The sequence below is a fragment of the Alexandromys fortis genome, unplaced genomic scaffold (genome assembly GCF_014885135.2).
Source record: "Alexandromys fortis isolate MF-2015 unplaced genomic scaffold, M_Fortis_MF-2015_v1.1 scaffold_20, whole genome shotgun sequence".
In the NCBI taxonomy this organism is placed as follows: domain Eukaryota; kingdom Metazoa; phylum Chordata; class Mammalia; order Rodentia; family Cricetidae; genus Alexandromys; species Alexandromys fortis.
The window spans coordinates 2,817,989-2,832,179 of NW_026067903.1; the positions used below are offsets into that span (position 1 = coordinate 2,817,989).

Here is a 14,191-nt window from a genome sequence, read left to right on the forward strand (position 1 = left end):
CAGCCAGAGACAACAGGATGTGGGAGACTGCTCTGGCCTGGAGTAGCCAGCTGGAGGAGGGAGGGGATGCACAAAGCAGGGATCTTCGTAGGAAGGAGATGTCTAAAGGGTCAGGACACACTTAAGTAGAAATTATTTTTACTTTATTTAGGAAAGAAAGGTAGGGGAGAACAATAATTTATATAACAGTAGACAAGTTAGCACTGCAAAAACGAAAAAGCAAAGGCTGTGTACTTGTCCTAGCCTGCTCAGCTTCATGACTAGTAAATTTAATGCAGTTTCTCACCTGTATTATTACTCAAACTAGTAAAATTAACGATTACAAATCCTGAAGTGTGCTACACCTAAGCTAGAAACCCAACAGCCCATAAAAGTCATTTAGAAGTAAACCGTAACTGGGTGCACATTCGTGCCACAAACCATCCCTGTAAACATCCCCTCCCACGTAGGATGTGCATGGTACACTGTACCACACACACAGAGGTTCTTTGAACTTACGTACGGAAAGGCACTGAAGCTCTGGCACTCTTAGACACACCGGGCATGGAGGCACCGCAACGAGCGCCCCTCGGCACATCCATGATCCACACCGGTGGTGTGTCACCTTAATACTGTTTTGCCAAAATGACACTCTGTCCTCCCTAAAGGAATATGAAGTCACAGCAGCCTGCTTTTTTCTCTCCTGGGCAACTCTCTCTAGACACCTGAATTCATCTGTATAACTCAATCTCAACTTGGTTTACAAGGTGTCAAGCTGGAGAGGGAACAGTCAAGATGACAGAGGGGAGCAGCTGCTTCTCTTCTGGTTCAATCAAGTTGGCCCTGGAATTGGTCTGGGTCAACTAGGGGAATGAGCACGGGGCTGGGAGAGACGTTCTTTCTCCTGCCACCCCCACAGGAAAGTTCTAGGTATGAATAATCCCAACAACACATGCTTGTACTATTTGCAACCTCTCACTGAAGACAGAGCTTGCAGCCTGTGGATGATGGGCCATGACAGTGGTGCCCCGTGACACAGAAGTCAAGTGGACAGCAGCCTCCTATGTCACTTCCGGCTCCTTGGTATTTGTAGCTTGATGCTTCTTCAAAGCCATCTGCTCACCTTTCACAGCGCTCTAAACCGAGGGGAAAGGCTGACATCACCTGAGCAACTCTGTGTCCTCCTGATTCACCCATCTGCCTTGGTGGTACCTTCTCATTTCATCAAAGACCTGAGTGTGGGCAGGAGGCTGTCAGCACTAGATTTTGAGTTCTTTGCTTCTGGGATCGACTCAGTCTTGTGTGGGATTAATTCTTTAAACTACTCTAGGTTGACCACAATTAGAGAAGAACAGTAACAGTTCTTGGGCTGCTCTGAAGTCCTTGCATCAATGGAAAACTACTTTCCCCTCCTTTACCCTCTAAGAGTAAGGGTTGCTTACTTATTCTGACCTGACTTGGCTGGTATTTACAACCAACCACTTAACTGCAGTTTTATGTATTCTTTACTAGACTTTTGTTCACAAAACTACTACACCAGAGCTAAGAGAAGGACAGGTATCTGAACGGGACAGATGGGGCAGGCTTGGCACGAGGTGCAGATAACTATTACACGGAACAGGGGATCAGATGGCTCACGCTGTAAAAGCAAACTCACCATCGAGCAAGATCAAGCCTTTAAAACAAGCAGCTTCTGTCTGGGGAATGAAGCCCGCAGCAGCTGTCCTAAGAGCTACGGCAGGACGGCACGGCATGACTCAGCATGACTGTCCCTTCTCTGAGACACTAGCATCCTCGGAGGAATGTAGTGATCACCATGAAGCCATGAAGCAAATTATTACAAGACATTTATTACAAATGTCACAGACATATTCATAAAGAAAAATTAGTTTAAAAAAAAAAAAGACAGAACGAGAGAGCAAGTGAGAAAACAAGAAAAGCCAGGGCTTCTTCAATATTACACCTAAAACACAGGGAGATGCCATCTTTATGAATAGGTAGAATCAACTACATTCTTAAAATAGTTTTAGTGCGTTGCATTTTTAGAAAAGGGACACCCCTTACCCCCAAGAAAAGGTCCCTGAAACAATGAACAGTTTGCATGACTACTCAAATGTGACAACCTGCCTGCTACCAAACCCCAACTGAGAACAATGCAATCTCGTGTGTTAAGGATAGGTGAAGGTGGCCCACCCACCGACCACGAATGGTGAACCTGGGTGAAAACAGAGGCTCTGCTTTTTGAAAGCAGACCGCACCAGCCATGAGGCTGGTCTCCGCCTTCACAGACAGCTTTTCTGGTACCTGATTAGACTTGTGACAAAGTCAGTCAAACTTCAATCAGATAGTTTTGGTATTAAAGTTAAATTAAACATTAATGTTTTCTGCCAAATCCATAAACTAAATCACCTCTCAATGCATTAAAAACAATGAGGTAGGCAAAAAACAAATCAGTAACAAAAAAAAAAAAAAAACCCACAGGAAAGTTGACCTTTTTCCTATTCCAAGTGCAGACCATGGTGGAGCTGCTGTTGCTCTTCCAGGCTTAAAGAGAAACCAAACCTTCAGCAGAGCAGTGCTAATACTGTCACACAACAAGGTTCTGGCCATCGAACAAGACACACACATTTTCTTTTTTCTTTCTTTTTCTTTTCTTTTCTTTTCTTTTTTTTTTTTAAGAACCATCTGCACAATTTAGGCAAAACTTGGTACACAGAAAAATGACTCAGTTCTTGGCCAGGACAACCCTCTCCAAAAAATTTCAAAAAAAACCAAAATGGGATCCCTTAACCCACCCCACCCACCCTAGCCCCACCCACAAAAAGTTATCCTAGTAGCTGTGTCTTTCACATTTTATAAATATTAACTTCTTAAACCTGCACCTTCTTCTTTGTCCACATATTGTCACATTACAAAAAAAGAAATGTCAATTAAATACATTGTTAATGTTACTATATTAAATCTGTTCTCTGCTTCAGCAAGCTGCTTCTTACACCACTTACACCTCCTTGTGCCCACTGCCAACATCTGATGGTGTGCTCATCACAACCTTCAGACACCCACAGGCCAGAGTCACTCAGAGACAGGAATCCTGGAGCCGTGGAAAGGCGCTCTCTCTGGTCCGATGCTCATCCCCAAACACTCCTAGCACCGATGGTAGAGTCTAAACAGCACCAGCTGCAATGCAGCCTTGATTTATTTTTGAGTGAGGAAAAGGAGAGAACGGGAATAAACTGGCAGAAAGTGTAGGAAGGAGGGGAGAGGACCCAACACGCAAGAGGCCTGCATATACAGCTGTCCTGGCTGCACCGGTGCAGCTCTGAGCTCCAGTTGCAAGGAATTCCAAGTTCTCAGGGTCTTGACGACTCCGGGGGTCAGTGATCCCAGCTCACACCGCCTCTACCAGCTCAGAAGAGAAGTCCTGCCTAAGGTCATGAAATAAACCTGACTGCTGCCACCAGACCGAACAGAGGCGAAGAACACCTGCAAACACAACCAGAGAGGGCAGTCAGCAGGCCACCTGCTACCTTCTAGTGCCTAACCCCACCCCCCAAAATATGTCTAAAAAGCAATGTCTAAAAATTTTCCTTAATTTATTTTAAAATATGCCAGAACTGCAAGGAGATTCACCATCAATGTCCATAAAGAATAAGCCACTTAAAAAAACAGCCACAACAACATAGGAGCCATAAGGAAACATTACCTTGTCATTGCGTTCACATAAGAATTTTAGTCTTTGAGCCCTTTTGTGCATAAATACACCATCCAAGTGGCCGGTTTCCACAGACCGTATCTCGATCGCCTTCTCTCCCCAGCCCATGGTCTGGTTCGATCGGATATATGCTTTTAGAGAGGGGAGAAGTGTTAGCATAGCAGACTCGTGACAAGGCGCTTGTGACACACATGCACGTCTACCTGAGTGCCTGGCATGTGAGGACTTTGGTCTTTCAGGCGTTCTGCCTCGGGGCTGGGCATCTGTTCAATCATTGAAAGCCTACCTCCTGTGCACAAGGCCTGGGTATTGATCAAAAAGGGGGAGTGTGCCTCTATACCCTGTCTGTCATGGGAAGTAGTCATAGGAATTAATAATCGAAAGAACTGATTTTCCTTAGACCTTTAATCAACTTCTGGAAATAGCCATGGTGTGTGGATTATCACACATGTTTCATCAACACAGCATGAGAGACGGTGAGGAAGAAATGACGAGCAGACAGTTCAGGGATGTAAACACAAAGCCATGAAATGGTCAACACCAGCCTCTGCTCCTGGATACAAAGCAGAAGACTGGGCAAGAGGCTGTTTCTAACTGGGGCTCTGCCGCTCAAGATGCTTCTATGATTTGCTTCACTCCACATAAATTGGTCAAAAAAAAAAAAAATACACCTGCTTTATTCTATATAGATAAAGTAAGGGTCAAACTAGAGCACTGGCACAGTTGTTAAAGGCACCCAAGAATTACGTGGGTTTTGTCTTATTTAATAAATCCTTCTCCCATCTGCTGATGACCACTAACCAACCAGAAGGTATGAGCAACACGCAAGTTAGTACAATAAACAGATGTGCTCTTAGTGGGCTCCTCTCACAAATGCCTCTTCATGATGCATCATTACCTACAGATGTTGGCATCTCTCCCCACTGCAGAACCACATCCTTGGTGATCCTTCCATACGTGTTTACATAAACCCCCTCATCTTCATAGCACACCAGAAGCTCCATTCCATCCGTGTTGGGGAGAATAATGATTGCATGGGGTTTGATGCTACACTGAATCTAGAGAACAGAAACAAGGAAGCATGTTTGTAGCTATCTCCAGACCCATGAAAATGCTCAGTAAGACTGTTTAGAGAATGCAGTAGTCCTATGCCCCTGGCCATACCTACCACAAATAGGCAGAACTCTTGGGAAACCCATGCAATATACAACCCCAAGTCTACCATTTACAGGTCATGGACTCTACTGACTCACAATTCTTGAGTCCTGGAAACATAACTGGATAGTAGACACATTTGAGAAACATTCCCAACCCAGGCTGTTCTGGCCTGACAGCAACTGCCCAACTCCATCCCATGTTAGTTAAAGCAAATGCTAAATGGTCTTCAGGCCCTAACAGAGCCAGGAAAATGCTGCTTCATTTAAATACTCACCCTACACGCCAGGGAAATGAGGAAACCCTGCTTGTGTTAGTTCACTAAGCAGAGTAAAGGGAAAGTGAAAACAAAGTGAAGCCAGTCAACCAACCATAGAGTGTGGGTTCTTTCTTACGTGTGTTGGTAGATAAATGTCATAGACTGAGCCTGAATCCACATCAACAGCATGGAATCCAGCACAAGATCCATAGATCACTTTCAACCTCTGGCCTTCCTCAACAGTGAGATCCACCAGTAATGGTTTATGTACCAGTTCTCCAAATGACTACAGAGATAACCAAGACAGAAGCAGGAAGACAAACTTACAACATCAGATAAGAAGCTGGCTGTGGGCATCTGGTTTATCACATGGCATTGTTAACTAGCCTCTGGAAGATATTCTTCCTTCCCACCTAGCAGGAAAATGCTCTGTCCTGTGTCTTGATTAGAACACGTGCAAAATCAATAATGAGGAGTTGGCACAACACAGTATTTGAATATTCAAACACAGCAGTGGAATGGGAAGCTGTAGGAGTCACAGCACTGAGAATCTGGCTGTTGTTAGGAGCTATAGACTTTGTGTGACTCAACTGGGAGAGCCCCAGTTCTTCACATCAGCACAGCTCACAGGACCAGGACAGTAAACTGGAATAAATGACGTAAGGCAAAGCAACATGCACAGTGCCTGGCATGTAGGAATACTAAGACTAGATTCCAGAAGACAATGTAGGTAAATTTCCAATTTAAATTGAATCTATCTTTACTCAGTAATACTAGATTTACCAAAAATGCTAACCCCACTGACTCTGATTCACTGGGGAAATCAAGCAGTAAGCACCCCCTTAATTCAAACTTCCCAAGTAACTGAAACTTACTCTTTCAATAAACTATATCAAAATTATTTTAAATGCAATTATTTTAGATGAAATATCTTATTTCTTAACTTCTAGTAAAATGTCCCTGCACTACTCTTAAGGCTCTATATCTCAAAATAGAAATAATTATTATTTCTATTTAATGCTAGAACCGTATCAATTATAATTAAGAATTTTATGCATTGGATTTAGGGCAATCCCTAAAATAAATTACTAAAAATATACACAGAACAACGACTGTCAGTTCTCTGTATTTGGTGGTGTGGATGATTATGGAGTACAAGGCTTACTGGAAGTGTTCCATATACTATCTTTTATCACACACACTGCAAGTAAATATAAGACCAATCATGAGTGCGTGTAAGCTCACACCCTAAACAGTATCAAGTTTAGCACAAACATTACTTCACCCAAACTCTACCTGTAGAATAGTAAAACCACCTTACTGTAAATATCAAGATACTGTTAAACTGACAGTTTTTATATTGAAAGAAAAACAGGACTATAATATAGTCATTAACTTCCTTCTTCCATTTATTTAATGTGTAATATCTATTGTTTATACCCTCCAGAATCTCTATAATTCAATTATCTGTTTGTTTTGTGATAGGGTTTTGCTATGTATACCTGGCTGACCTTGACTCCACAACAATGTTCCTGCCTCAGCCTCTTTGGTGTGCACATCACACCCAGTTTATTACTCAATTTTTCAACTGTACTGCACTAAACACATCCTTTACTACTGATTTCTGCTGAGCTCTTTTAACCATATCTGGATCATCATCACATCTATGTCTTTTCATGGAGATCTACATCACCATCACCGTCATCATGATGATGATGATGGATTTTAAGACAGGGTTTCTGTGTAACCCTGACTATCCTTGGACTTGAGAGATCGCCTGTCCCTGACTCCTGAAAGCTGGGATTAAAGGCGTGAGTCAACGTGCCCAGTTGAAAATCTACGTTTTAAGAGAGGGTGCAAGTACCATTTGGGAAAAATGATTATCTGAGAACTTAGAAAATAGTTACATGTGCTTATTATTATTATGTTATGCTATATATAGCTTTTTATTCAACAGTTATTTTACATTAATATATAGCTTTATATTAACTGTTCAGGCTTCTTAAGCCAATTTAAAACTGGTGGTTTTACCTTAAAGGCCATAAACTTGTGATATGGCTTCGGTGCCCACGCATAGACTTCCACAGAACTCTTCAAAGCAATTACCAGAAATTTGATTCTTTCATATTTTACTGAAATAAACATAAAAGTCAAGAGAAATACTATCAGTATTAACACAGAGCCACAAATTCTTTCAGTAGCCATTTGTAAACTTTATAAATATGCCTCTTATTGCTCATTCAAAATCAAGAGAGAGCTCAAGACACACACTTTGCTTTTCTAATTCTTCCGTGTGTAATTCACTTCCCTAGGTCAATTCTACAAAAACAATAAATAGTTTAGCAGATGGCCGTCATGTCTTAGATTCTAAGTATTTTATTACCAATGGCCAGCCCACGTAGCCAATCCTAAAGACTGGAGGACTCATTATTACTTCCAAGTGATAACAGTGTGACAGGCCAACCAAGGGGCTCATACAGACAAGAATAGGGAAGGAGAAAGTAGTCCCATGCTGCTTGAATGATAAAGCCCTTGTGTTCTTTCAGAGCTTCTCCTGCTCCCTAGTGTACCCTAAGCACACGTGATGTCTGTTCCACATGCCACCCACTCCACACCAACTTTCTATCATCACACCGCTATCTGATACAGCTCTGGTAAACATCACATACTGTCAAATGTTCAAGAGTCATACAAAGAATTATAGGAGGCTGTCCAATGAACGCTGTTAATAGACTCTTCTGGAATGATGGAAATCGTTCTATGTGGACTACTAATCCCTGCAGAGAATACCATAGCTACTGACATTGAGGAGGTCCTAAGGCCACATGGGAGCTGAACTAAAGACTACTAACACTAATTAACTGTATTTTAGCCACCTGATCTTGTTAGAAACTCAGAATCATTCCAAATAGAAAGATGACTCCTGTAATAATTATTAACCGATGAGCTGGCATTATAGATAAAGAAGACAACGTTGCAGATTACAATATCCTGGGGGAGGTGGGCAAAACAATTGTGTATAGTCTGTACCTTAGTAAAATATGCAAGCACAGATCAGTACTCAATGGATTCTCTAACCTTAACCAGCCAAATTCTACAAAACCACATTATCAGTCCTTAAAACTGTGGCTTTGTTATGGTTCATTATTTCCCATTTATTTCTAACACACACTTTCATTTTTCTCATATGGTTAGCTAACTTTGTGAGATTCACTGAATGTTCCAAGGGAGGAAAATGCCAATCAAACAATGGTTGCCAAGAAACAACAACTAGCATGCCACAGTCGTTTATACATAAGGACTATGGTAGCTACTTAAGTAAAAATAACAAGGCACAAAAATCAGTTAAATTCTCCAATGTTCTACTAGTGATTGCTAAGGGGCACCCAGCACACTCTAAATAAGAGCCGAAAGGTAAAGGGATCAAAGTCAGAGGACTCAGTATGGTAGCATTTTCTGAAAGAGGTCATCTAGAATCACACCTTACAAAGCAGAATGAGGGCTGTTAAAGAAGGTGGGAGACTCTCAGGGGGAAAGGTGTAGGGAAGACTGAAGACAGAGTGAGCAGAAGGAACACACTGTGCTGTACTTATAGATGAACAATACACTAAGATGTCCAGATGAGACCCTAACTAAGCTGAAGAGAGCACACGCTACGACTCCCTGGGAACTTACCCACTTTATAGTGTACACATCCTTCCAAATCGCCCACAGTCGTCCACCCTTGCTTCTTCTCAACTTCTGGGTCGTTATGAAGGATTTTATTTCTTAACCAGGATAAATAGTAGACACGTAACTTATCCTTTTTCCCTAACAAGTAACATAAAAATTTATATTTTGATAAATATAAGTATTTTTTATGCATGGTCAAAAATAAATCTTATCACTAATAACAAAAATATCCAAAAGGAACAGTAAATACATTTCCCCTAGGGAATTATTTAGTATCAGTTTTATCTGAAATTCCTATTTGGGCTACTTCAAGGAGTTCTGACGCCCCTTTAAAAATTACCAATGGTATAAGCAGGCATGGCTAGGACAGGATTTGAAAGAATAGTGAATCTTCACTTACACGACAGATCATAAAAGATACAGTAGAAACACTTCTGGTTTTTGTATTTTACTCTATGTTAATGATAGAATGGTGGGTAGAAGGCTATTGTGCAGCTCAGGATGAGAGCTGGGAACCAGAAAGACCAGGGCAGGAAGGGTTAGATAGCATGGCTTTCTGCTCCACCCCTTGTCTCCTGAGTCTAACACCATTAGCCAAGGATTAAGCCGATAATATGAGGTCTCAAGAAATTAAAAAAAAAAAAAAAACAAAAACAGAATTACAGAGTTAAGATGAACTTTCAGGTAGCAGAACATGTGAGGGTGTTGGGAAACAGTCCATCTGGGAAAGGATGAAAACTTCTTGAAACAATTACAGTGATGATTTTGGATAACAAGCCTATTATACAAAAGCCAATTACTTTCCTATACATCAACTGCAAAAAAAAAAAAAAAGAGCTGAAATTTAACATAATATTCATATTAACACTAAAGAAATGAAATAGGCCAGGCAGTGGTGGCACACGCCTTTAACCCCAGCACTTGGGAGGCAGAGGCAGGAGGATCTATGTGAGTTCAAGGCCAGCCTAGTCTACAAGAGCTAGTTCTAGGACAGATTCCAAAGCTACAGAGAAACTCTACCTCCAAAAAGAAAAAGGCACAAATCTCACAAAATAGCTCTTTTAAAGATCTATTTGAGGATAATTATAAAATTCTTGTCAAAGAATTAAACAGAAATACTTTGTGTTCATAGATAGAAAAATGCACCATCAGTTCTTCCCAACTTGAATTACAGACTCAACAGAATTCTAGTTGAACCCAGTGGAGTTATCTGTCCATACCATAAACATACTCTAAAATTTATATTCAGGAGCAATGCAGTGACATGGTGAACAAAATTCTGAAACAAAAACAAAGTTTCTGGACAATTCTTGATTTCAAGACTATACACCCATTACAGTAACCAAGACCATGTGGTTATTAGCAAAAGAAATAACAAAACAGTTAGTGAAAAAGCAGGGCCCAGAAACAGATGCAGCAAACTAACGGCAAAAGGAAGAAGCCCCTTCTAGAATAAACGGAATGCTGTGAACGGAAGGGAATCTGTTTGCAAGCCTTCAGTGTTCCACAAACATAAAGTGCAAGCGAGTCACAGACGTAAATGTGAAAATCCAAGTCTGCAGCTTCTAGAAGAAAGCATATACAAATCGGAGCTTGGATTTGGCAGTGACTTTTTAGGTAAAACACCAAAAGAGCAATACACAAAAGGAAAAAGAAAACGAAGTATTTGATTTCACTAAGGAGTCTGCTCTTCAAGATACTGGTAAAGAGAATTAACAGAGAAGCCACAGGCAGGGAAAAGGTATTCCCAGAACACATGCAATGAAAGGCTGCTATCTAAAATATACAGAGACTCCTTATAATCCAAGAGTAGGGGAAAAAGTAACCCGGTTGCCATACGGGCTAAAGATCTACGCAGACACTAAGTACACAGGTCCCCAAGGAAGAGACAGAGAAGGCAGAAAAGCATGAAAATACACACATCACCAGGGGATTCCCCATTTGAACAAGAGACCACTCTACTAACCTATCAAGATGGAAAATCCAAAACACAAACAATCTTGGGCATTAGAGATGAGGTACAGAAGCCCCCTTACCTAACTGTCAATTGTGAACACGGAGCCACTTTGCAAGACCGTTCAGCAATTCTCCAGACTAACGAAGCTTTTGCCCTATGCTTCTATTAGTTGTATTACTTGGCTTTTTATCAAGTACATGAAATGAAGTAAAAAGCTGCACACAAATACTTATCTAGCAGCTTTCCCTATAGCTTCCTACCCAGAAGCACCAAGATGTCATTCAGTAAGTGATTGGATACAGAGCGACATATCTGTATGAGGAACATTTAGCAATATAAAAGAGACAGACACCAAACCACAAATGACATGAAGCAATCTTAACTTGAAAGTGAATTTTCAAAGGAAAGAAGTCAGTCCACATATTACATGATCCAAACAGTCATGCAAGGTTAGCGCTATATGAATCCAATGATACAGCATGCAAGAATAGTAAAGTAATCAAAAAGTTGATCAGCTGTCACCAGGAACTCAGAACAAAGTACAAATAGTATTAGATTGACAGAATAATGGAATATATATGTCGTAATATAGTTGTCAAAACCAAGTTAATACACTTCTGCATTGCTGGTGGGAATGCAAGCTGGTACAGCCTCTTTGGATGTCAGTGTGGTGATTTCTCAGAAAATTAGGAAACAATGTTCCTCAAGATCCAGTAATACCACTTTTGAGTATATATCCAAAGGATGCTCAATCGTGCCACAAGGACATGTGTTCAACTATGTTCATAGCAACTTTGTTTGACATAGCCAGAACCTGGAAACAACCTAAATGCCCCTTGACTCAAGAATGGATAAGGAAAATGTGGTACATTTACACAATGGAGTACTACACAGCAGAAAAAAAATAACAACATCTTGAATGCTGCAGGAAAATGGACGGAGCTAGAAAACATTATTTTGAGTGAGGTAACCCAGACACAGAAAGACAATTATCACATGTACTCACTTTATAGGTGGTTTTTAAACATAAAGAAAACCGATCTACAAATTACAATCCCAGAAACTAGACAACAATGAGGACCCTAAGAGAGACATACATGGATCTAATCTACATGGGAAGTAGAAATAGACAAGATCTCCTGAGTAAATTAGGAGCATGGAGACCTTGGGGGAGAGGCAGGGAGGGGAGCAGAGAGAAATGTAGAGCTCAATAAAAATCAATAAAATTAAAAAAATAAAAAACCCAGTTAACACACTGCATAGCAATATAAATTACATTTTAATTAACAGTAGCATACTATTAATAACAATAAAAAATAATGGACTACAAATAAAAAATAGGTTAGTAATAAGGACAACTGGGTGCATGTAGTGACTCTGCACACCTTCCCACATCAGGCAAACTCATAATACTCCTGTAATTATTTAACCAGTAGTTCAAGAAGGAGCCGAGTTCAGTATTTAAGGCTAGACATAATGACCGATGCTATAGATTCTGCTTTACAAAACACTTACCAGATATTGTCACCAAGACATTCAGGCCCTCAAGAACATCCATCTGCTGGAACCGTCTTCTGTTGATCAGAGGATACACTTTCCCTTGGCCACTTCTGTCCAAGAGCATCAGACCGCTCTCTGTGCCAACTAGCAAATTCACCCCTGTTTCAAGAACACAGAGTGGCTACATTTTAGGCTGTGCTTGCATGGAGCTGTACCGTAAGGAAAGGAAACCATTCTCTACTTGAAAGGACGATAGCTTCCTTAATTCAGAAAGAAATGCTAAGAACAGTGAGGTGAAGGCAAATGATTCTTGCCACACAAGGAATGACAGTGGCATTTACTTAAGTACTGAAGAAACCCCATCACCTTACCTGTGCCCACCGTCCTGTCCTGAGTGTACCGTGAGCTTACTGTTTCTTAGGTTTTACAGATCTGGCCACATTGAAAAAACCTTCCTCTGATACCATGGCCTCACAACTGGCAAACTTGTGCTTACTCCTAGTCAGGAAGTATCTCTGCTTCTTCCATGGACACTGAAGTTGCTGCCCACATATGTCAGGTAACAGAAACAGTGGCTCCTACCGCCACGCTTTACTTCCTTATTCTTCTGCACACTACAGACTCCTACTGAACCCAGGCTTCCCACCTGACAAAGCTACCTAGCCTGGTCTCCAAGTCAGGTAACAATCTTCTTGCCCCTTCCTTCTGTCCTCTCGCTCTGATCTAACATGCTTTCTGACCATTTTACAGATGATGGAAACAGGCCTTGATTCAGACTGTCCAGATAACTTCTACTTTCTTTCAAGTGTTCATCTTCTTAAAACTCAGGAGTCATGCTGTATTCTTTAAAATTTACACCTCCCAAGATGCAGTGTCAAAATCTCTGGTCTGACAATCAGGACCCCACACTTCTCCAGCCAGAAGCCTTCTTCCACTAAAAGCTTCAGTTAATATGGATTCTCCCTCTACGTTCACATATTTATCCAAATGTTTGTACTTCTTTCCTCTAAAACCTTTACCTTTGAAAGCATCTTCAAACATGTAGCACTGATTTATGCTTCCAGCGAACTAAACACATTCATTCATGCTAATCCTCTAAGCTGGGTATAAGCTCAGCAAGACAAATAACCAAGTCTGTGCTCTTACAAAGTCCCTGCTAGGTCAATCATCTCACACACAAGAAATGGGCAGTGGGAAAGTCAAGACAGTTTGTTAAAGGGGAGCAGTCTATAAAACAGCTTAAGAACATTTTAAGAGAGTCTCTACAATTTGGCCATTTTCCCCCAGAATTAAGTCATTATCAGATTTGCATGACTACTAAAGAATTTGTTACTAAGAGTTTTGCTGGAAGTTTATGAAGCTGTAAGGACACATGCTCTAAGTCAATGCTCTGATTCATCCGCTAACGGACTATCGACAGGAACACCACCTATGTAAATAGACTAACACTAGGAACCAAATAACCCTTGCCTTTACCTTGCTTCTTCTCAGGCATTTGATCACAAGAAAGGGACTAAGGTCAAAGTCCTTTTAGATGACCAACACACTAGACAAAAGTACAAAAATGAGGTGGGCCTGGAACTTGCTGGGACATTAGAGGAACATGATGTAACACTAAGACTGTTCCCAGGCCTAACTTTTCTGGATAAAATGACATCATTTGCTAAGCATTTATTATCACTTTCAACATAACTGACATGTTTAACACAATCTCTACACCAACTATGGTGTAACATATAAACTACATTAAAATCTTTCAGTATGAATAACTGACAGCCTGCTTCCTGAAACAACGGCTACTGACATCTACTGAGCAGCAGCAGCGTGCTAGTCACACCTGTTTGCCAGCCTCCTGCTGCACGGAGCCCACAACCCCTCACCTAGTTTTAGTTTACCTAGCCGTGGTTCTCAGCCTTCCTAGTGCTGCCACCCTTTAACACAGCTGCTCAAGCTGCGG

The 14,191-nt window shown here is 41.1% G+C and overlaps 1 protein-coding gene across 47 annotated transcripts in view; it reads right to left on the reverse strand.

The window, feature by feature from the left end:
* Positions 1–1,808: 1,808 nt before the first annotated feature.
* The window catches only part of Map4k4 (mitogen-activated protein kinase kinase kinase kinase 4), a 141,320-nt gene continuing 128,937 nt past the window's right edge, over positions 1,809–14,191 (reverse strand). For 25 of the 47 annotated variants that reach the window (XM_050134583.1, XM_050134577.1, XM_050134586.1 and 22 more), the window contains 7 exons: positions 12,250–12,393; positions 8,781–8,915; positions 7,137–7,237; positions 5,242–5,391; positions 4,590–4,749; positions 3,683–3,822; positions 1,809–3,462 (listed from right to left, as the gene is read on the reverse strand). In XM_050134583.1, the coding sequence (XP_049990540.1) occupies positions 3,379–3,462; positions 3,683–3,822; positions 4,590–4,749; positions 5,242–5,391; positions 7,137–7,237; positions 8,781–8,915; positions 12,250–12,393 (914 nt within the window). In that variant the 3' untranslated portion in view covers positions 1,809–3,378. Of the gene's footprint in view, positions 3,463–3,682; positions 3,823–4,589; positions 4,750–5,217; positions 5,392–7,136; positions 7,238–8,780; positions 8,916–12,249; positions 12,394–14,191 lie in introns of all 47 variants that reach the window. The other 22 variants (XM_050134546.1, XM_050134543.1, XM_050134549.1 and 19 more) reach the window with 1 other exon arrangement.